Source organism: Terrapene carolina, unplaced genomic scaffold (genome assembly GCF_002925995.2).
Source record: "Terrapene carolina triunguis isolate 2854851 unplaced genomic scaffold, T_m_triunguis-2.0 Scaffold69, whole genome shotgun sequence".
NCBI lineage: Eukaryota > Metazoa > Chordata > Testudines > Emydidae > Terrapene > Terrapene triunguis.
In genome coordinates, this window is record NW_020664420.1 from 39332936 (window position 1) to 39356573 (window position 23638).

General features: G+C 38.2%; 1 protein-coding gene across 4 annotated transcripts in view; it reads left to right on the forward strand.

The window, feature by feature from the left end:
* POC5 (POC5 centriolar protein) overlaps positions 1–21831 on the forward strand; it is a 44899-nt gene extending 23068 nt beyond the window's left edge. For 3 of the 4 annotated variants that reach the window (XM_024194122.1, XM_024194119.1, XM_029910952.1), the window contains 9 exons: positions 4475–4671; positions 5638–5814; positions 10139–10243; positions 11582–11761; positions 13135–13297; positions 16714–16832; positions 18024–18137; positions 19174–19350; positions 21373–21831. In XM_024194122.1, coding sequence (XP_024049890.1) covers positions 4475–4671; positions 5638–5814; positions 10139–10243; positions 11582–11761; positions 13135–13297; positions 16714–16832; positions 18024–18137; positions 19174–19350; positions 21373–21522 — 1382 coding nt within the window. In that variant the 3' untranslated portion in view covers positions 21523–21831. The remainder of the gene's footprint in view (positions 1–4474; positions 4672–5637; positions 5815–10138; positions 10244–11581; positions 11762–13134; positions 13298–16713; positions 16833–18023; positions 18138–19173; positions 19351–21372) is intronic. The other variant, XM_029910953.1, reaches the window with a different exon arrangement.
* Positions 21832–23638: the final 1807 nt, after the last annotated feature.

Genomic DNA, 23638 nt, shown 5'->3' on the forward strand with positions numbered 1-23638 from the left:
TGTTTCCTGCATAGGTAACCACTTGTGAATTTGGCATGACTTGCTGTCCCTATTAAATCTCAAGCATTACAGGGAATGTAAATTATTGGTAATTATTAAAAGATTGATTTTTATAGGGGTCTGTTAAATTGCACGATAGGAACAGAAAGTAAGTTTCTATCTCTAATGTGCATGGCATGGCATAGCATAGCAAAAGCAAAGGTGTGTGCAGAAGTAGTATTGGGTAATCATTGTCTTGGGAAAGGTGGAATAGGAGGACGACAGCATAGTGAAAAGGAAGGTAAATGGGTACAGGTTGTTTGCAGTGACGATTAAATAAAAATCAAAGCTAAGAACCTATAATACTACTAAAATGTAGGAATACACCAGTTGTCCATCTAGCCTAATATCCTGTCTCTGACCATTACCTATATGAAATGCTTCAGAGTAATGTGAAAACAGAATAAAAGGCATCTGGCAAGCTATGCAAAAACATATAATGGAATATGTACGTCTCCCTAAACCATCTTGGTGATTTAGTTTATGCCTTAGAGTGTGAGAGGCTTTTTAATTCTTAATTTCAGATGCTAATCTGAGTTTAAATGTTTTCTTTTATTGATTTTTACTAAATTATTTACCTTTATTGCCAGCAATGAGTTCAAACAAATTCAGTATCAAGGTACTTCCCCCCTCCCCCCACCTTTACATTTGTTGCATACTGACTTCTTTAGCTGTTTTTGTTTAAGCAAGAGTGCCAGAGATTGTTCTTTATCCCATTTGTTTTATATATTGAATTTCTGCCAAAACTTTGGCATCTTAAGTTTCAAATATTTTAAATCTCTCCTTGTATGAGGGTGGGAGTCAGTCATACCTCTTTTTATCGTAGTTTTTTTCCAGATTTTACCTATTTGAGTCTGCATAACTGAGAGTAGGTAACCAACACTAATATTTAGCATGTTAGTTTTTCAGAGTCTTGTACAGAGAAAATAATCCTCAAAAACCAGCCCCATTAGGTAGGTAAGTAATATTATCCCCATTTTAACACATGACAATACAGTGACCGAGCCAGATCCTGACCTCCATTTACACACATGTAAATTGGGAGTGAGTCTGTGGACTACAAGAAGTTAGACTTGCACTTTTGTGTAAGTGAAATTGGAATTTGGTCCAGAGAGACTAACAGCTAGATTTTTTTAGGCTGAAGCTGGTATATAGTGCCATCTCAAGAGGAGCCTGGGAGGGAATTGTGACTGACTCTTGAGTCACACTTCCTTCCTGGCGGCCCTTCTGGCTTGGAGGTTGGGAGGGAGATAATGTCAGCTCTGCCCGCCTGCTTGAAAGGAAATATCAGTCCAGGGAAGGCATTTTTGCTGACCCCACTCACTCTTAGTGCCCCAACTTATTTCCCTGAATGGCCATAATGTAGAGTCACAATCTAGTCCCAAAAGACTGCTAGCCAACTTGCCTTGGGTAGGCTGGAACACACATTTTCTGGCTCTGTATGCTCAGTCTATCAGATGCTGCTGCTGTTCAAATGAACACAGAATTCAAGGCTAATATTAATTATATACAGTAGAACTTCAGTTACAAACACCTTGGGAATGGAAGTTGTTCATAACTCTGAAATGTTCATAACTCTGAACAAAACGTTATGGTTGTTCTTCAAAAGTTTACAACTGAATATTGACTTAATACAGCTTTGAAACATTACTGTGCAGAATTAAGATGCTTGCTTCCCTTTTAGTAGTTTACATTTAACAGTACTGTACTTGTTTTTGGGGGGGGGGGGGGGGTCTGTCTCTGTTGCTGCCTGATTGCATACTTCTAGTTCCAAATGAGGCATGTGGTTGACTGGTTAGTTTGTAACTCTGGTGTTCGTAACTCTGAGGTTCTGCTGTAATTCTTTTTTCTATTCCCTTAATAGAGCCTGGCTGTCTTATTTGCTTCTTCCCCCCCCCACTGCAGTTGCATCTTAAATGGATCATTACATTGATAATAGTGACTGTGTGTTCTCCTCCCCATGAAATATTTCTGCTCAGTGTACGTTACCTTTTACTTGTCCGTGCTGACTTTCTATAGGTCCTTTCAGAGTTAGCAAAAACTCTTCCAGTACACTAAATATTTTGAATCCAAATGATATTCCCCAGCCAGATTGTAATTATAACATCTCAACTTTTAAATTACATGACAACGTCCTTTATATATTAAGTTTCAAAAACCAACATTATCTTGCAATTTTCTCTACACATACACATTCTCAGAAAGGTTGAATACTAAAATAAAACACAAATGTGTGAGACTTCTCCTTTCCCTGTGTACAAGAAAAGAGACGTTCTATCCAGGGCTGCTTTTTAATACCTTTTTAAAAATTAGAATTTGTTCTTGTCGGTGCTCCACCGTTGCTACACTGATGCCTCCCCTTGGTCACTCTGGGGATTAGCACTTGAGGTAGACACCCTCTGGTCTGCAGCTCCTCTTTTGTTCCAGGATCCTCGGTGTCTCCTTTGTGACTTAACCCTCCAGCTAGGTACCTCAGCATTCCCCCTTCCAGGGTACAGTCCATCAGCAGTTCTAGGCAGTTTTCCCATTCACTGCCTCACGTCTATGCTATGCAGTGTCCGGTAGGGAAACCCAGGCCTGCCCTCTTCTCCGGGTTCCAATCCAGGGACCCTCAGCTCAGTGGTTCTGGGCTTCCTCTTTCTGCCCTCACTGCTCCTTCCCTGCACTGATTCCTACACTCTGGTTCCCCATCTCTTCCCTCCTCCCCTCCCCAGGGAGTGACTGTTGCCTGATTTCCTTAGCAGCCCAGTCTGTAGCCTGCTACCTGTCTTTATAGGCCTTCCCTGTTCCTGCACAGGTGAGCATCTCTCTAATTAACTGCCTCCAGTCTAAAGCTCCCCTCTTTGCAGTCAATTAGCTGATTGGGCCCACCTGGCCCTATTCTATTCTTGCAGGGCTAGTGTGGGGATCTCCCCCATCACAGTTCTAAATATAACACTAACAGCAGAAATTTTCCAATGGATATGCTTTCCAATTGCTCTTAAAAATATTGTTCATCTTCATATTGTCAACTTGGGGGACTTGTTGCATATTTTAGTTGTTCTTTGTGTATAAGCATATTTGCCTTTCCTGAATTAAGTAAAGTCCAGTCCTACTTCATCTTCAGTCTGTCTCCAATAGTTTCTTGGCATGTATTTATCTGTATTGCAGTGGCACCTAGTAGCCCCAACTCTCAGTTAGGACCTATTGTGTTAAGGCACGGTACAAACACATAGTAAGATACTGCCTGCCCCAAAGAGTTAAAAATCATAATAGGCGATCAAGTCAAAGGGTGTCGGAAAGGTAGCATTATTTCTTCCATTTACAGCTGGGGAATTGAGGCACAGAGAATCCAGTGTAATGTTTCATTTATTTATGGAGTGCTGTTTATGGTGATACCGGGGTGAGGAGGGCCATATACATACCTGAATGTATAAATAAAGGTACACTGTACATTGCAAACAAACAAGACATGCTCCCCACCCTGAGGAGCTTACGGTCTAATGTAGATACAGTAGAACCCTATTTATTTGACCCTCATTATCCAGCTCTACACGGAAAGCCAGTGCACACAGGTCCAGAAAGGGGGGGGGGGGGTGTCTCTCCTATGGCGCTGCAGCATTGCGCTTTCCCATTCTCTGGTTTATCCTGATTGTATATCCGATCTGGCCCCGGTCCCAATTAGATCGCATAAATGGGGTTCTGCTGTATTATGAAACTTGGGGAAACAATTCAGAAAATGGTGAGGGGGTAACGTTTAAATGGACTCCACTTGACATGATTTCCTGAAAGAAGTCTTTCAAGTAGAGGGATGCTTTCTGTTTCCTTGTAAAGCTAGTTTCTCAACACTAGAAAATTCACTTGGTCCATAAACAGTGCTATGTTTTGGCACAAATGACCTTGAAAGTTTCTGGTTTTAAAGGGAACAATACTTTGACATGGGAAGCATAGTTCATTCTTTCTGAGAGTAAAACTTATCAGCCAACTGCTGTTTTACAGATGTTCATCCCTTAGGATATGTCTACACTGCAGCTGGGAGTGTGCTTCCCGGCTCGAGTGGACCTAGCATGCTAAAAGTAGCAGTGTAGCAAGGGGTTAGCTTGGTGCCTGAGCACGTATCTAGGATGTCCGAGCAAGAGTGTGTACTCCGGGGGGGGGAGAGGGCTTGACCAAAGCTACCACTTTTGCTGCCCCCTGCTATGCTGCTATTTTCGGCGCTGGTCTGAGCAGAATTAGTATGTCTGTCTGCCTGTTCTGGGAAGCATGCTCCCAGATGCAGTGTGGAAATACCCTTGGAAGCATACTTAGAGGCATACTTTTGGGTTTACGTGCATAGAGAAGGAAGACTTCTGGTGACATATGCCTTTTGTATACCCAACTTCTGACTTGCCTCCTGAATATACAACAGCTAAACCCTTCAAAGAATCAACTTTTAACCTTTTTGTTTTATTTTTAGTTTTTACACCGGTAAAGGGACCTTCTCAGGCAGACATGGAAGGACTTTGCCCTGTTCGTTCGGGAGAGACTTCTTCACAAGGGTCCTCATCTGGTCCAAGAGAGATTGATGAGACTATAGTGACTGAGTTAAGTGTTTCAGATGAAAAAGTGACCCAGATAGAAAGCATACTTGATCTCTGGAGTGGAAGTCTTAAGGTATTAAATTTGTGCTAAATGTAATATCCTTATATTGAGCAGATGACTATTGTGACATTGTATTTTCTCCTGTGCTTCTACCAATCTAACTACATTGGGAAATTGATGTAACTTATGTTGCTTGATAGCTAAACAGTTGAAAACTTACTGGACTGGCACAGAGATGGACTAATAATCTGCTTGCCTTTGACTAGTGAACACTAAATACTCCAAGAATCAGTTCTGTTCATGCAGTGGCGACTATAAGAGTGTCTGTATCTGTGGTCCCAGAAAGCTCCTTAAATTTCAAGCTCTGTGAATGTGCACAGGCAGGATCAAAACTGCCTATCAAAAACAGATCAGATGGGAATTGGTGGAGCAATAGTTGTATTCTTCCAGCTCCCACCTGCAAGCAAGCTCCTCCCACTTGACACCAGAATGAGACTCCAGTCACAGTAGAATGGGTCATATTTTGAACATCTGCACATTCATGTTCTGTTGGATTTCTCAGGAGCGGCTCCTTTTCAGTGGAATTTGTAACATCAGTGGGCTCTGCTGGACTCCTTTGAGTTTGGCTCCGAGTGGAGCTGGATGCCCTGTAGCAGTGGCTTCCTCTTAGTGGTGCTCAGTTACCCAACCCCCAGGCTTTGCTCCTCTCGTCTCCCTTGTTGGCACCACTGGCTAGATTAAAATGGTACAGGTACTTTTCCAAGTGTCACTGGTTGTGGCACCAAAATGAAATATTCTTAGTAGATTGATCATGGTTTGATTCTCCTCCTCCTCTCTTACATGCTTTTATTAGCAGTCTAATACTGAAATGTATTTAAGTTATCATAATTAGATGTCTCAGTGTGTCTGGTAACTGGACAAAGTTGTACATGCAAGGTTCAGTGTAAATTTTGATGTCTGATTAGCTGCCATACATTCTAGGATTAAAAGACTTGGAGAGGATAATTTTCCTAGTTTCATTAGTGCTACCCTTTTCAGACAAATGTTCTGACTGAACTCAGAAAATGGAAAATGACTTTTATTGAACATCACAAGCTGGAAATGAGACAAGAGAAAGAGAAACATGCTGCACATGTGAGACAGCTGAACAATCAGATGGAGAACCTGAGAGAGCTGCTACATACTTACGAAATCTCCATTGGCAGAAAGGATGAGGTAACAGTTTTCTTATTCTGTTCTGTCTTCTATTTTTAGAACTCTCTGAGATTGAGATTGAATCTTTTTCTCTCTTAATTGTACTTTCGCAACAGGTAATGTAATGTATACACTCTAAACTAACTTACTTGCTTAGTCAGAAAAGAAGCATCAGAGTATTTCAAGCCACTCAGGATGAACTTCAGCAATTGTAGAATCAAACTACATTATCAGTAAACCACATAATTACTGTGCATTCTCTAATACTAATAGGGAAATTTTACTGTTTTGTCCCTAATTTATGGTTTCTCTTTCATGAAATTCACACTGTTTTGGATTAGTAATTACAGATCACTTCCACCTACCTCATCCCTTAAAACAAAATTGGTTTAAAGGCTTTAATTAAATTTGTTGTGTAGATTGGATGGGTTTCCACATAATCTTTCAAATGGGAAGAAATCTCTTACATATTTAGGGAGAATTTTTTATTTTAGCATAATCTGATATAAAATGAGCATTATGGTTCTGTGCTCTTAGAGTAATATTTTCCTTGCAGCACCTACACCAATTGTCTTGAATTCAACTAGTATTACACAAATAGGTATAAAAGAGTAGGAATTGTGGGAACCTTGCAATCATAAACCACTTTAATCCCCTCTTCTACATAATAGCTTTTAAAACCTTCACTTGAGAACTCTTCAGCTGAATTTTGAATTTTAACAGTTTATTTTGAAAATACTGTTCAAGCTATATTCATAAACACCCATTGAAAGACATTACATAGAAAGAGTAAAAGTACACTCCACCTATTCACTGGACATACACAGAGTCCAGTTATGCAAACCATGTACATTCAATTGCTGCAACTGCATACAAATCCTGTATTTGCCAATGGAATTTCACTTGCAGTCAGGCCCACCATCGTTCCAATGTATTCCATTTTGATATATTTAGTTCCAGATGGAGTAATTAAGTGCAAAAATTATACTTGTATAGCACTAATATGAATGTATTATAATTGCTGGTGATGAATTTACAATATTAACACCTCTACCCCCCTACAAGACAAAACTCTTCCTCACCAAATCACGTCTATCACTATCCTTTATGGAGTTAATTGTGTAATGACAATGGCATATTTTGATTTAGCTGTAGATGAGTGTTCTTCTGCTTCCTCACTTCAGTGCATGATTTGGTGGATTGAATTCTAAAATAGTGGTCCATAGGCCTTTTTAGAGATTGACCTAAATTGTTCACTCGCTTTAACCTTTCTCCTAACAAGATTGACAAAGTCTTAGACTTCAAGTAGTAATCACCTACCAATTTCATAAATAAAAATTGTTCATAATTTAGGTTTTTGCTCTAGTCTTAGAAATCTTACAAAGATCTATCACTGACTTTCTATCTTAATAGCAAGAAGTATTTAATGTTTTTCATTTACATCAGCTACCTTAAACTTGTACAGTTTTAAGAAGTTGGTAGTGGCTATATGTGCCACTGTAAACACAATAACAGACGAAAATATTGCCAACATGAAAATCAGATAGCCTGTAAACTACTAAATAAAACACATGCAAAAATGGTTTTGTTTTCTAATTGACTTGTAAACACTTCATGAAGATTGCCTTGTAATGTTACATCAGTTCAGCATTTACACTGAAACAGCAAAAAGTTATAAATAGCCATGACACCCAGGCAGAACAAAGCAGTTTAACCAAAGTAGATTTCACAAAATACAACATTATGAATTGCTAATGTTTAAAAACTAAAGAAGGATCAGCCTTACTTAAGATATTTCAAATAGGCTTTTACTATTGCTGTCTTTAGTAATTTTGAGCTAAACTTAACTTGCCTCAAACGGTATAATTTTCTTAAATATTATTTTCTGCAAACTACAACCACTACAGCATGAGTTAAATTCTGCATGGAAGTATAGGAATACTGCACTTGTCTCTAGGTAACTGCTTTGATTACAAAGCAATTCTGGTCCATTACTTCTATGATAAATGTACATTAATGGAATGAATCAGAAATGTAGGATCAGAAGGAACCTTGAGAGGTCCTCAAGTCCAGACCATCCCTGACAGGGTTTGTGTATTCTTAAAATCCTCCAGTGATGGGAATTCCTCAGTCTCCCTTGGAAACCTGTCCCAGTACTTGACTAGTCTTACAGATAGAAAGATTTTCCATATCTTTCTTAGCATGGCACCCAAAATTGGACACAATACTCCAGGTGAGGCCTTACCATTGTCAGGTGGAGCGGAACAACCACCTCCCATGTCTTACATTTGATGCTCCTGTTAATAAACTCCAGAATATTTTCTTTTTTCGCAACTGCATCACATTTTTGGCTCATTTAATTTATGATCCACTAACACCTCAAATCTTTTTCTGCCTAACCAGTTATCCCCCATTTTGTAATTGTGCATTTTATTTTTCCTTCCTAAGTGTAGTACTTTGTATGTCTTTACTGAATTTCATCTTGCTGGTTTCCAACTTATCAAGGTCATTTTGAATTCTAATCCTCTCCTCCAAAGTGGTACTTACGTAGGAAATTATTAATAGCACAGTGTTTCCCAAGTGGTGGGTACTGCTGTATTATTTAGATGAAATAAATGGGCCAAAGGTGTTAACATAACAGTTACTGTCCAGCATTAAATAGTGTTAACAAGGTCTGGGTTTTGGTATATAGAGACCTCTACCTGTTTAGTATCTTTTAATCTTTATTATAGATACAGAAAAGAAGGAAAAACAATTAAAGCTTTTGAAATGTGAAGTATTAAGTGAGGCTTTCAATTAACAGTTGTTGTTCCCTTTCCCTTTAGCTGGAGAGAGTTTTAGAAGGAAAACCCGCTTTGTTTGACTGTTTCTTAAATGGTATCAAAGATGGTAACAATGGTCCTTTTGGGGAAAAGAGAAGAAGTTAGTTGAGATGGGCTGGAGCTGTTGCTGTTAAAGTCTGATCCCATTTCATCTCAGGTGGTGGTTGGGATTAAGATGGAGCTGGTAGAGGTGGCGATGTCATTTGGATCTCTCTCTCTCTGGCTTGTTCTGGTTAGGACATCCCTCAAGACTAGGATGACGAAGACCCATGGTCTGAGGAGATGGTGCGGGGTAGCAGCCATGATGGTGAAGCTTGCTTAAGTAGCCTCTATCTATCTGTTCTTCCATTTTTCCTCCAACTCTTTCCTTTAAGGATCCAAAAAGAGAGTGAGGGATGGAATAGCCCATTCCCTCATTATTTTGTCCACTACTTAGGCCTAATATTTGACACCCCAATTTTGGTTCATTACTTTCCAGTTCCACATCTTTTGTTTTTAACCAAGCATGATTTCAGCATAGTCCATGAATCATATCAACTTGGCCTTTTTATTTGGACTAACTTGGGGTTTTTTTTGTCTGGTTCTATTGCACCTGTTTATAATATTCATGATAGAAAGTAGGTCAGGGTGCTTTCAATAAACATTTGTTGTTGTAGGCTATTGTAACATCTTATGAACTTTCAGATCTTCTTAAATTTACCCTAATTGTGAGCTTAATTATATCAGCCCAATTATTAAACCGTTCCAAGATGGGTCATGCGGTCTGGTGCGGAGGCCTGGGGCCATGGAAAGCAATCCCACCTTGCACTCTCACCCCACAGTGGCAGCTCCTGTCCTGTGGGACTTGGCTGGGCTCCCCACTTTGAGTGTTACGACCTGGTGCATGTGGTCGCAGCACTAATGAGGTTTGGCCCTGAATTTGGACCCTGAGTGGATTGCAAAACAAAAAAAGATAAAATGCAGTTGGTGTGTCACCTAAGTACAAATTTTGGGAACCACTGAGTTACTACATATATTTACACCTTTAGTATATCTTTTCTAATACTAATTTCCATAATTCTTCTGTGAGGTAGGCAAGTATATTATCCCTATGCCAAATTTCAATAATACAAATCATTTATTGTTTCTGATTTGCTGAGTTGTGTTGTTTTTGTGAGTAATTAAAAGTTTGTATATTCTTCTAAGTCTTTGCTTCCTCTTAATTCAGTGATGCCACAGTGTAGCATTCATGACATAAGTTTGCAGAAGTAGTAGAAAATAACAGTTTAATTCTGATAAGTTACACAGTGTAAAACCTTCCTTGAGTGTAGCAATGTCATCGAATGATGAAGTCGAGTTAATTTTAGTCCTGATTTGAACTTTAAATTATTGTTCTTCTTTTAAGGAAAAGACACAGTAAAAAGCTTGTTAGAAGTATTTCATTAAAATGATAAATAACCCATCCAGGTAGCAAACTTCCATTCATTCCCCAAAGAGCATAAAAATATCTGTCTAAACCTTCTGTTTAATAAATATTTTGGCAGGTAATCACTAACTTGTCCCATGCGATAGACAAGCAAAAGGAGAGGATAGAGCTAATGAAAAAATTTACACGGTGGCGGATTCAGCACGTGGAGGCCAGACAAGAGGTATGTGTGGAAAACAGAAGATGTGATAGTAGATAAGCCTCTGAACTGAAAAGGGTTAGAGTTACTACAGCTCTTGTTACAATCAAAAGAAATGACAACTTTTCTATTTTGATGTATGTGACAAAATATTGAACAAGTTCAAGAGCATCAATTCAAAAGAGAACATTACACTGTACTTACAGAAATAATTATGGTAGGGCAAGTGAATCAAAATTATGCTCTTTTTTATCACTAATTAGAAGGATATGCTGATAGCTGATCAGTGTCAATTACCACCTATATTAGTAAGGATGACATCTTCCCAATGTCTGCAGCAGCATGAATAAAAGTGTTCATTCTAAAATCCTGTCACAGAAGCCATTGCTTTTATGTGAAATGTGAAAAATACATTACTTATCACCATTTGATTTTGGTGCTGGTTTTGCAATTAAGGTCTGTGGTGTTGTCCTCCCCTCCCCTATATTTTGTGTCTCCACACTTCTTCCTCAGCCCTAAAACATCTGTCAGCCGCACTCACACAGATCTTGGAAGTTCTGATAGTCAGCTAACTAAACCTACTAACCAATTACTGATGTGAAAGATGAAGGGCCCCACTGTCCAGGGTCGATTCCCAAACCCCTCTTACCCCAGGCTGTCAGTAAGGACTTTCTGGGCTCCGTTTTTCATTAAGGTTTTGGATGGTGTCTGAGAAGTCTGAAGCTCCTCATCACACAAAACCCCTCTGGCTGCTGGAAGGGAGGAGCATTTTCTCTCTCCTCCCTTCCCACCTAGAGTTTGCTGGTAGCTGTGAGGCTGGTGTGGACATCTTTTGGCTACTCAGCCCTTCTTCAGCTTGTTCCTTTTGTTTTAATCTCACTGATGGACTGGATAAGTGGATCTACTGTTACCATTTTAGAAAATATTTTGAGTGTCGGATACTTGAAAATATAATTTGATTTTTTTTTTAAAAGGTACAAATCTTTTAAGCATTCAAAGGGTGCTGTGTGTGTGTGTGTGTGTGTGTATGAATTTTATTTATATATAAAATAAATAAAAACTCGATTTAAAAAATATCTGGTATATGTGACTCTCCAGCTACCATTGTGAGCGCAAATGCTATGTGGTTCCTGCAATAACTCCATACAAGTGCCTTGCACTTCTAAAATGGCAGCAGTATGTGTGGTGGTGTGTCAGCTAAAGTATATTTAAACAGAAAGTATAAACTACAATATTTCATATAATCTGTTATGCTGTAATCCATTTAATGTTACAAAACAATTGACTATATTCTCTTTAATGATCATAGTGCTCATTAAAGAAATAGGAAACATATAATTTGGTAATATTTTACTATTTAAGGCATATGCAAATAGACTGGCGGACAGACAGTTCCAGATAGCTTTGATGAAGAGGGTTTGGGCAGCTTGGCGCTCTCTTAGTGAAGCAAGATGGAAAGAGAAAGTAGCAAAAGCCTGTCAGTTAAGGGCTGAGGAAGTCTGTGTTCAGCTTTCCAAGGATTATGAAGCTAAAATTGCGGAGGTAAGGTTTTTGTTTTTTTTTTAAGTGCCTCTTACTAAACAAACTTTTAAATAAATGCATTGCTTTTCTTCAGAGTGCCAGGAAACCTTTCCCAATTGCAGGACTGGGAATCAGGAGATCTGGGTTATGTAGGTAGCTCTGCTATAGATTCCAACTTTCTAGGCCTGAGTCACCTGTCACTTAAGCTAGTTGTATACCAATATAAGTGAAGTTACTCAACACTTTTATGCCAGAGAGGAAAATAAGAACCTATGTTTGAAATTAGATGAGTCACTTAACTTTTATCTGTTGGCTCCTTTTGTCTGCCCGCAAAAAGGGGATGACACACACCTACTTAACAGTGGTATTTGTAAATCTTAATTCATTAATGTTTGTAAAGTCTTTCGGAGCCTCTCATGGAAGGTCCTGTAGAAATGCAAGATTATGATTGTGAATGAGCAAGTCTATCATATTGTATAAACAGAAATCTTTGTATAATAACTGCTTTTCTGTTAAAAGTTGATAAAAGCTGATATTTTCCCTACAACTCTCAACTTCATCCTAATGAAGATGTGTGAAAATTTAAGCTAAGGTAGCCATCACACATCAGACCACTGTGATATTACTTTTCAAGATTGTTACAATTTAAAGGAATTAAAAAGCACAGTCAGAGGACTTGTGCTCCTAAGACACTTAGGTGCTTTTGAAAATCCTGCCTGAAAACACAGTTAATTTTGAAAATGTAATTTAAGGAAAAATATCAGAATCCCTTGCTTTGTGAATGTCTAACTTAATCTGTCCTTAACCAACAAACACGAGGTCTGTGTTGGTTAAGGACAGATTAAGTTACAACCATTTGTAAAAACGATAGATGTATTTGTGGATGCAGTTAAGGAAGTTCATGGAAGTATGGCCTTTCATGCTAACAAGAATAACAGCTGGAGTTACATTACAGGAGCAAAGATAAAATTATAAGATACAGTTAGAGTGATCTCTAGGTAGGGTCAGGAAGAAGTGTTTGCTGTGTTTTCCCCCTGCCACACCACAATATTGTATAGCACAGTTAAATGATTACAAGGATTTGACCTGGAAGTTCCTGGTTTTAATCCTGGTTGGGACAGAATACTGGACTGCACAGACTGTTAGTCTGTTTGGGTATGGTAGCGCCTGTGGTTTCCATCCTTGCCATGTATGCACTCTAGTCTGAGGTATCCAAAGAATTGTTTGAAAGATCTATATTTAATCTTATTTCTAAAACAACGAAGACATGGAGGGAAAATATTACACTGAGAAATTAGTAAAGTGGCTTTTTAAAGCTGAATGAATAAGATGGTGGTTTTGTGTATTCACAGGTGTATCAAAATAATTCTTTGTTTTTTATCTCTTTACTGTAGTTAAATGTTGCCCTGGAAGAGGCAAAAGCTGATATCCTGAGACTGCATAGTGAAAGGGAACAGTATGAAGGCACCATGAAAAAAGCCTTTATGCGTGGTGTGTGTGCACTGAATCTAGAAGCAATGACCATGTTTCAGGGCAAAGAAAGTAGGACAGACCATGGTTAGTATTAAAAGTTAAAGTAAAAATATATCACTGCATGGCCTTGCTCGCAGTGCCATTTGGATTAGTTTACTCTTTATTTTTAATTTGGGGATTTAAATAGGAGTAGACAACACCAAACTTATCATGGAATCAGCTTTGTTACATGCTTAAAAAATGCACTGAATACGTAAATAAGCTGTCTACTGGAGAGGTGTAAGTAACAAATACCCCTGTGGCTGGCTGATTCTTCAGCAAAATATTGCAGGCTTTGAAAAGACAGCAAGTCTGTAGTGATCATTTGGGGGATATATGCTCTCCATCCAGCTCTTTCCCCCCCTTCTAATCTTACTCATTTGTGCTTCAGGGTGCTAAAGTCTTAGACATGTAGTGTCACTTATAGAAGCTAATAATTATTAATTTTTATTTTTGATCATCCAAAAGTGTGCTAGGTACCTTCGTAGAAATTAGCAAAGTCCATGCACCAAACAGTTTATACAGTAGTCTAAATGGAGATGTGATGCAATAAATTAGGAAAAGAAGAAAAGAGCAGGGTGGTAGAATATGATTTCTGCCTCATATACCACCTGATCTTAGGTGTATGTAGTGCATAGTAATACCCACTATACTAGGTTTTCAGAATCTCAGGGAACTAATTAGAGATTACCGTGTAGTGGGTGGTCTATATTGGTACAAAAATAGTCTATACTTATGTTCGATTTTTTTTTTCTTTATTTTTAAAGCACAGTTTAAGTAACTGATTACTCCGAATGAACACTAATTGGAACCGCAGACATTTAAGTCTTTTTAAAATCTTCTTAGCTGGGTTATATTTTAACAAAGTTGTTTTTTTGCAGTTGCGGAACTTGAGAATAAAAGTTTAAGGGCCATGCTAGGTACTTCAACTTTTATCTTTGTTCCAGAACAGTAGAAAGGGACTATCTCTTGAACACTTACTTGACTATAACACTTCTCTTCTCCTTCTATTCAGCAAGCAATTTTTTTACCTATTGGAGCATCACCTTTCCACCACTGACTGTCTTCATTACCTTCACAGCTGTAAACAGAATTCTTGTAATAGAGTTTAACTTGGGATCCCAACTTGGACTGCTGCTTCTGCAGCAACAGAACCAAGAAAATGTTGGGGCTATTCATACTCAAACTGTGTGTATTAATTAGTTAGCAACAGAGTAGTGGATTTAATTAAAAAAACAAAAAACCTAAATATGTGAAGCTAGAGAACATTCCCTGCTAAAATAAGGGCTTGCCTACATGGTACAGCAATGTGCACTTTGGGGGGGAAGGAGGGGGAGATGAATTTTTAAAGTGACTAACGTGTTGTCCACTAATTGGTACGTGTAGACCTTGCTGGTGCACACTAAAAGTTCCTTAGTGGGGTTTAATGTAGTACTAAAAAAAATGCTACTACATTAAAATGCATTAATGAACTTTTAGTGCACACCAGCAGGGTCTTAGTGTTTGTTTTTAACGTAGCAGCATTTTTTAAATTATTATTATTATTATTATTATTTTTTAGTACTAAGTTAAAGCGCACTGGAAAACCTTTGGTGTGCACCAGCAGAATCTACAGGGACCAATCAGTGACAATTGTGTAGACAAGCCCTAGGTTTAGAATTTGGAGCCTTAAACTACTTCACATTCTTTTAAATATCTGAGATAATAGTAGGGCATCTCTAATCCACAATTCCCCAAAAGGAAAGAAAAAAATTACTTGCTCTCACTTCCCAGCGTTAATGCTTCATGCTCTTACACTTGAATGTACTCTTTATTTACTATTCTCATGATTAAAACCAAATTAATTGTCACAAATGACGAAACTAAACTTCTGTGATGCATTAACATTTGTTTGTTTACTTCTTGTTTTACAAAATTTTGTAGTTCAGTGGGTCTTTGAGTCATTAGTGAGAGGGTATTTACAAATTTACATACCTGTGAGATAGAGAGAGAATTTCTCTAAAGCTATAGCAGGAGGCCAAGCAGGAAAGGGCTGGAGAAGGTTCTAGGCAGAAGTTCTATAGTGAAGCAGGGAGTGGCAGAATAGCATTAGGGATCACCATACTCCTTTAGGAGGGCAGACAGATGATAACAGTGTCCCTTCTGGCTTTATAATCTATGAATTTGAAAGCTTCAAAGACGGTAAGCCAAAAATCAGTGATCAGTTATTTATGCACAACTCCCGTTTGAAGACAAGTATCAGCTGTGGAAATGACTTTTAAAATGTTTAATTTAAACTCCTCCTCTTCCCCTTGCCATGGATGTATGGCACTCAGGTCTGCTGGAGATAAGTCTAAGAATCATCCAAGTTTTATACTTTCGCTCTATATATTTGAAGAAAAAGAAACCAAAGCATCTGAACTCATGCATGTCATTACAAAAAACACTTCTTAGATTATTTTTGTAACTAGTATACACTCGTCCTATGGTCATACATTGGCCCTTTCCTATCTTAAACTAAAAGCAAAAAGTAATCCTTGTATATTTTCATTCCTTCTTCTGACATCAGTAGTGATTATTGTATTAACAGAAATGTCCTGCTTATTGACTTGTTTTTCCTAGAAAAATATATATTTAAATTAACGCATCATAAAAGCAAATATTATTAAATGAATACATAAGCAGAAGATTAAAGTAGTAATGTTAGGTTGTTTCAAAACTTGGAGTGATGGAAATTTAACTGCCACATGGAGTCACTGTTGTCTATGGAATGATCAAAATCTCTATCCTAGCACTACCAATAGTGAGAGTTTCAGTTTTGTGAATCTGCTTTTAGAGAGGGCAAGGAAGTCAATAAATAAAAAACATATTCCTGCTTGCTGTATTAAAGAAACTGTGTGTTCTGAAAGAAAAGAACAAAACCTGTTTGGAAAAGGTACTGGACTCAGTTCTCCCTGACCTCTGCTTTGTGCAGTGTTGGGAGCTGGTTATGGCTCCCTGAATCTGTAGCAGGCCAATTCTCATGTGAGTTAGGGACACTGCATCCGTAGGGTAAGTAACTAAGTGATCTTACACCACTGCAACAGGGCTCCAACATGCCACCTCCTTTCGTTGCCATGCTCCCTACACCAAGGTTGGGGTGGGATACCTAATATAGGAGCCCCTCTGCCTAGGGAATTCTCCATTGGCAAGTCATGTCCAGAATCCTACCTATTTGCATCACCTGACCAGCACCAAGAGGTTGGGGTGTAACAGAGGATCTGGCCTATGGTATTTGCAAGCTTCTGAGAGAGGGATTTAAATACAGGAGAGCTAAATAAAACCCTATGTAATAGACTGATCCTTCTAATAAGATTATACACAAATCCCAAAGGAACAGAAAGGTTTTACTGTGACTCATCTTCTCTCCTTAAGGCTTGCTAGTGTTCATTGGGTTTACCAGGTTCTGTGCTGATTGCTTTAATCTGTGTTTCTAATAATAGATCCAGTAAATAGGAGAGAAGATCCTGGAACTAATGCCACTGGAAGGCTCCCTCCTTCCCAATTTGATCCTCCGTCACCACCACCTCCAGCAGCAGCCACTGTTCCACAAGAGGAAATTGTAAGTATTCTAGCAGGAATAGAATTAAAAAATGTGGTATTAGAAAAAGTTCATTCATTAAGCTATTTAGGCATCAGGTTTTTTTCATTGAACAAACTGAATAACTCATGCATTGAGAGAACTTTCAGTAATATTTTTGCACTTGGATAATTTACAAATAGCTTCTTTTTAAAATGTCAGAACTCGGTTACTTTGGAGACATAAATACTTAGATATAGCAGGATGTACTCTAGTATAAAACACTATATACACGTAGTTGTTGGGTTATGGTTGCCATGTTGTGGGGGGGTTTTTTTTCCCCCCAGAAAGTTCTAATTTTGTAAGTAGAAAATTTGCAAGCTAGTTACATAGGACAAAGAAGGTCACAATCTTAAGCAGAATCTGCTTTTCAAGGTACCTTTTTGGAAAACAGTTGCTGAGACTTGTTTGGAAAAAATATCTGAACTTGATTTAGTTTGAGAAAATAGAATTTTACATTAACTGAAAGGTCAATTTTCAGAAATGTATTTTTACAAGGGATAGTGCCAACTTGGAATCTAGTCACTTTCAAAACCTGAGTTAAAAATAGTTTCAGGTACTACATCTGTCCTTAGATCCCACTGAGAATTTGTGGTGATTACAATTAAATATTTCCATTTTATTAAAGACCCGCCCAAGCAGGGGAAATAGTGAAATGGACTACACACAAAATAACCAAACTGAAAAAATGTCAACATTTTTTCCTTCTGATCTTTGTTACAGAATCTTGGATATTACTCAGATCTCTATAGGTACCCAACTTTCTGACAACGTGGTGGTTTTTAAGTTGACTGTAAAAAGCAACAGAGGGTCCTGTGGCACCTTTAAGACTAACAGAAGTATTGGGATCATAAGCTTTCGTGGGTAAGAACCTCACTTCTTCAGATGCAAGTCTGAAGAAAGCTTATGCTCCCAATACTTCTGTTAGTCTTAAAGGTGCCACAGGACCCTCTGTTGCTTTTTACAGATTCAGACTAACACGGCCACCCCTCTGATACTTTAAGTTGACTGTGACTCTATTTAGCTTTGAGTATAGAATCTGTAAAGAATAAAATTCAGCAGCTAATTGAAGTGTCAGACTAATCAAATAATAAAACTGCATTTTCAGTAAAGAATTAAGTATGATCCAAACTACAATTCATTCCTATATAAAACGCTTTGATTTATTTACAGTTTTCATCCCATCTGGGCCACGCAAGTACTTCTCAGACCAGATTAGAATCAAATTCTCCAGTAATAGTCGCTAGTGCAGCTGTAGGATCTGGCATTACATCAGCTCAAAAACTGGTAACAAACTAGAATTGATTGATTTAATATTTGAAATCATTGTAGCTATTAAAGTCTGTCTTGGATCCTTTCTTACTGTGAGAATTTGGGGTAACATACAGAAGTATGAAGTAGAGGCGTTTGTCCAAGAGTTTAAGTAAAGGCCTGGAGAGAAACTTGAAAATGCATCAGTTCATTTTAAATGGATTATTTGTTGTATATTAAATGAAGTTAAAAATGGGGAAGGCTTTTAGGAAAAGGAATGTGTGGTGTTAGGAAATATCATCCCCATTTTATGAGAGGAGAAGTTTGTGCAAAATTGTATACAGCACATCATGAGCAATTAACATTTCAACAGCTGAAAGGTTGGGTTGGGTTTTTTAAACAAATCTGCCTCGCTTTTAGCTTACTAGTTGAAATCTGTTCCTTGTTCCCTCCTCTGCTCTTGCATTTAACCTACTCCTTTTTGTTTCTCTTCCTCCTCCATCTTCTTTTTTGCTAAGCTCATACCTATCTGGCAGTTTGCTGTCAGTACTTCTCTGGGGAAGGATAAAAGATTGAAAAATTGCAGTGCCTCAGTTTCATTATGTGTAACCTTTTTTGTGCCTGGTATATTATTGATTCAAGGACCCTGCTGGGCTGATGTGGGTACCTACAGCTGTCACTAGTTTGCAGCCAGAAAGCGAAGCTACAATTGTTCCACACTGCTAGATTTGTCGAAATAGCTGACAGAGGGCCCTTTCATGATCGAGGTTTGCTGTGCTTCAGCACAATATTCATTAACCACATCACAGTACTTACTATTATCATGATAACTGTAGTATTGCCTTTATTTAGAATGGGAAATAACATGGTAAATGTAACTGCAGGTAATAAATACCTAATTTTTAATTGTGCCCACTGTATGGAATCTTTCTATACCATTATGGACTCTAGTTTACCTACAGTACCCATAAGTTCTATTCATATGTGTAGCTAATAAAGCAAAGCAGTTGCCTGGTTGCATTGTACATACTGTGTGTAGGCATCTCTACTAATGTGTCTTGTTTATTTGTAGCCTATGGCAAGAGTAGTGACATCTGCTCAGCAGAAGGCAGGAAGAACAATCACTGCTCGAATCACAGGCCGATCTGATTTGGGACAAAAGAACAGAATTTGTAGTAGTTTAGCTGTAATGGGAGTCTCACCACCCATGAGTTCAGTCATTGTAGAAAAGCATCATCCAGTCACTCAAGTAAGTCCAACTGATATTAGGGTAATAACTGTCTTGTTACACCATGTCTACTAGTAGTTTGAGACCCCTCCCTGATGAGCTTTTATCTTTCTGTTTTAACAGATACGTGTGAGCGCTATTAGAGTAAATAAGCAGTATTTTTTTTCTGTTGGGTGTGTGTTCTAGCAACAAAGATTCACGTCAAAATGATGAGGGCTGGAAATGAATAATCCCACTTAAACTCTACCCCTATTTGCCTGTTCCGATTGTAATAATTTTTCTGATAGGTTTTGAAGCTTTTGTTGGTTCATTGTACATCTACTGCTGCCAGTGCCCTCTGCACAACTGAGGTTAAATAGCTTTTTGGAAGCAATACTTCCTCAGTCATTGTGGAGCTAGAACTTGTGTATGAACTTGATTTAATGAGTGAGAAATGTGGCTGGGCCAAAAGCAGTAGTGACAGGATGGACTGACAAGCTTAGAGCATGTATCACTTTTTTTAATGTCATGCCCCTAGCCAAACAACTGTGTGGATGGCAACAAAGCCGCCCCGCTTTTTGCTGTACTTGATTCTTACTACCTCCTTCCCCACCACGCACACATCCCTTTCCTATGCAGTATATTGCAGTGATGGTGAATTGAATGACTATAGTAATAGAATACTGGATAGCCAATATACACCAAGGAAAAAGGGTTTTGAGCAGTGGCTTTATTAGCATAAAAAGATCAATCGAAGTCATTTGTCCAGCGTAATAGGCTGACCACCATCAGAGCAAGAGCCTTTGATCACTTTGATGTATATGAAGGAGAAATCTGGCTGAAGATGTTAGCTTTAACCTGTGAAGTCCTAAGTGGTTTGGGTCTGGTTACATGAAAGATCACCTGCCTCCTGGGGTGATGTACTTGAGCTTCCTTGATATAAGCAGCTGTGGTTGCCAACAAAACACTTCCTCAACTCTGCATTGGTTTTCCAGCTCCTTTGGCCCACCAGAGCCTGGATTTAACCTTCTAGCATGTGGCAAGACCTTTTCCATGGGCTTTTGGAAAAGATACAAGTTATTAAGCAGTGGTGGTCTATGCCGTGGGGCTCCAGAGGTGTGCTGTTTGCTTTATTTTTCTGAAGGCGAGGACTGGATGCAGAGTGTATGACTAGACAGACACTTGAACTATTAGACTAATTTTTGTAGATGTGTTAAATATGAGCTGGCTGGAGCTTGGAAAAGGAATTTTAAGAGGCAGGGGAAGAGAGCAAATTTGGAAGGCATGTGCACCCTCTGTTCAGTCTCAAACTAGAAAAGGAAACAACTAGCCCCCCCCTTGAAGCTCTCTGAACCAGGGGATGTTTCAGGCCTCTGTCCCGTATACCTTACCACTTGTCATGTACATTTGGCAATAAATACATAACGCAGCATCAGCTGTAGTGAAGTGCTTTGCTGATTGAATTAATCTTTGGCAAGGGAAAGATTCTGGCTGGAGAGTCATTAGTGTGATTAAAAAGAGAATGACCATAGTTACTGCAACAGGGAGGCCATCTGCCTGGTAACAAAACAGCCTTAAGCCTTGTGAGGAAACTCCTGTTATGGAAATGCAATTGTCTTCTTACCTAAGGGTAACTGACATCTCAGTATTTCCTTAGGAGGAAGCCATCTTGATTTATTCCGAATCTATCCTAACTTTAAAGGAATGTTGCAGTAACTAAATAGGACCACAACAGAATAACTTAACCAAGGGTCTTGAATTAAACAGGCTGATCTTTTTCTAAGCTAATTACAGAAGCTTAGCACTGTTGTCTGCACTGTTTATTAAAAGCCATCTACACAAATAAGAGAACTTTTTTTATTTTGAAAAGAGTTAAAGCATAGATGGTGATGAATGGCTAAGAGAAAGGGAGGTCAGTGACCCGTATTACTCTCTATCCATCACTGGTTGTTTCTTCTCAGTTTTAGGTTCAGGTTTACTGCATTCCAGCTAACTTAATAGGGAATTCAGTTTCTAGGAGTATTTTTTTAAATGTTCATAGATGTATCTTGTTTTATTTTTCAGCAAACTATATCCCAAGCCACTGCTGCTAAATACCCTCGAACTGTGCACCATGCTTCTAGTGCCACCAGTGTGAGACCTCCTGGACACGGTGGACGAACACCTCATAGCCAGTCTCATACTAACATTCAGTCAATAAAAGTTGTGGACTAAGGAATATTTTGAAATGCTTGAATTTTTCCTTCCAGGTGGAGAGTTTTACCAAGTTGCAGAGTAAAGCTCTTCCCAATGTTTCCAGACTGATGTAGCAAGGCTCAAGGATACATCATGTTTTTACCTTTTAAAAATCAAATTGTAGACCTACTCAAATGTTGTGAGGGGCGGGAAAAATAGCAATTTGACTTTACAATGTAGTTCTCTGTAAGTGCAAGCTATGTCTATTTGAGAAAACCTATTTTATTACATGTATACTTTATTTAAGGAAGCTGTTGAATACGGTTTTTAATAAAGGATCAAAATAGATGTTTGTCCAGGGTCTTTTATATAAAATGTTAATTACATGTAGATTTAAGTTTAAAAAAAAAAAAACAATTAGATTCAGTCATATAATGAAAGACTTAAGATTCTTTGTAGTACCGTAACATTTGAAATTAGGTGGATGGATTAATGCTAGGGAAAGAGTATGAAGGTAACTTTTTAGCAAACAGAGATCCAAGATCTTACAAGGAAAAAAATTATTCAACATAGCAGCCTCCTAGCTGTTTCCATAATCAGTATTGGGGTTCTTTCCATTTTTAAGACCAAACCTCTCCCGGGTGGGGGATAGCTCAGTGGTTTGAGCATTGGCCTGCTAAACCCAGGGTTGTGAGTTCAATCCTTGAGGGGGCAAAATCAATACTTGGTCCTGCTAGTGAAGGCAGGGGGGCTGGACTCAATGACCTTTCTAGGTCCCTTCCAGTTCTAGGAGATAGGATATCTCCATTAATTCAATTTAAGCTCATGTTACAACACAGTCATTATTGGTCTAATGTATTAGTGAAAGGGAACCTGGTCCTACTCTCTTACACAGGTGCAATGCCCAAGACTGCAGAATGCTGTTAATTCAGAATTTGTTTTATTGCCACCTTTACCAAAGCTACAGTTACACTTGTTGGAGATTTTTTTTTTTCCAGATGAGTACAACTAGAAAAGAATGTTTCAATTTTGTCATTAGAATTTAATATATGAAAAAATTACCAGATGAACAGATACTTTAAATGAACAAGTCAAGCATCTTCTGCAGAACCAAATGTCACTCACAACAAACGTTCAGTGCTCTCATTATAGAGAGAGGCTACCATCACGTATTACAGTAAAATATTCATTTCCAAATAACAAAGCTGCTTTTTTTAGAAAAAGGAACAGTTCAGTTGCATCCATTAGCTGTTTTCGATTTACAGCAAGAGTGAGTAATCAGTATATAGTGTTACATGTCCTTTTGTTGGATAAGTTTATTCCTAACATGAGGCACCTGCCCATGTTTTATTGAAGTTGTATCTTGTATTTTTGTCCTGTATAATCAAAAAAAGTTTAAGAATAAACATCCACCCAAATCATGTCATTAAACAAGACAAAGCCAGTCAAAACAGGAAAGTGTCTCTCTTTGCAATTTACTTTAAAATGAGCTAAACCTCAAATTAGGCTGGATGCTGGCCTATTTCTGGAGAAGGTATTGATTATTTATCCACATAATCCTCACTTATGAAATACAAGTGATTTGCTTTCTAGCTGACAAGAACTACATTCAGTATCAAGCACAAATTGGTTTAACTGCAGTTCCAATATGGAATTAGTGTAAGTCACATACAAAAACATTGTAGCATGTTCTCTCATTTGGCAGGATAGTCACAAATTACTGAGAGTGGCCACTACAATTACATGAACGTTAATTTTAATTTAATGTTTTATGGCAGTGTAATTTCTCTCAAAGGTGAAATGTCAGAAAAAGGCAGAGTATGGAACTAACCAAATTAATAACTCAGGTATAGAAGTTTGTGTTGTACCACTAATAACCTGTAAATCGAGCTTTGAAAAACTTCATAGGTGGTGAGCTACATTTTGCAAATACAGTAGAACCTCAGAGTTATGAACTGACCACTCAACCACACACCTCATTTGGAACCGGCAATAGAGAATCAGGCAGGAACAGAGACGGGGGGGGAAAAAGCAAGTACAGTACTATGTTAAATGTGTAAACTACTAAAAAATAAAGGGAAAACAGTATTTTTCTTCTGCACAGTAAAGTTTCAAAGCTCTATTAAGTCAATGTTTAATTGTAAACATTTGAAAG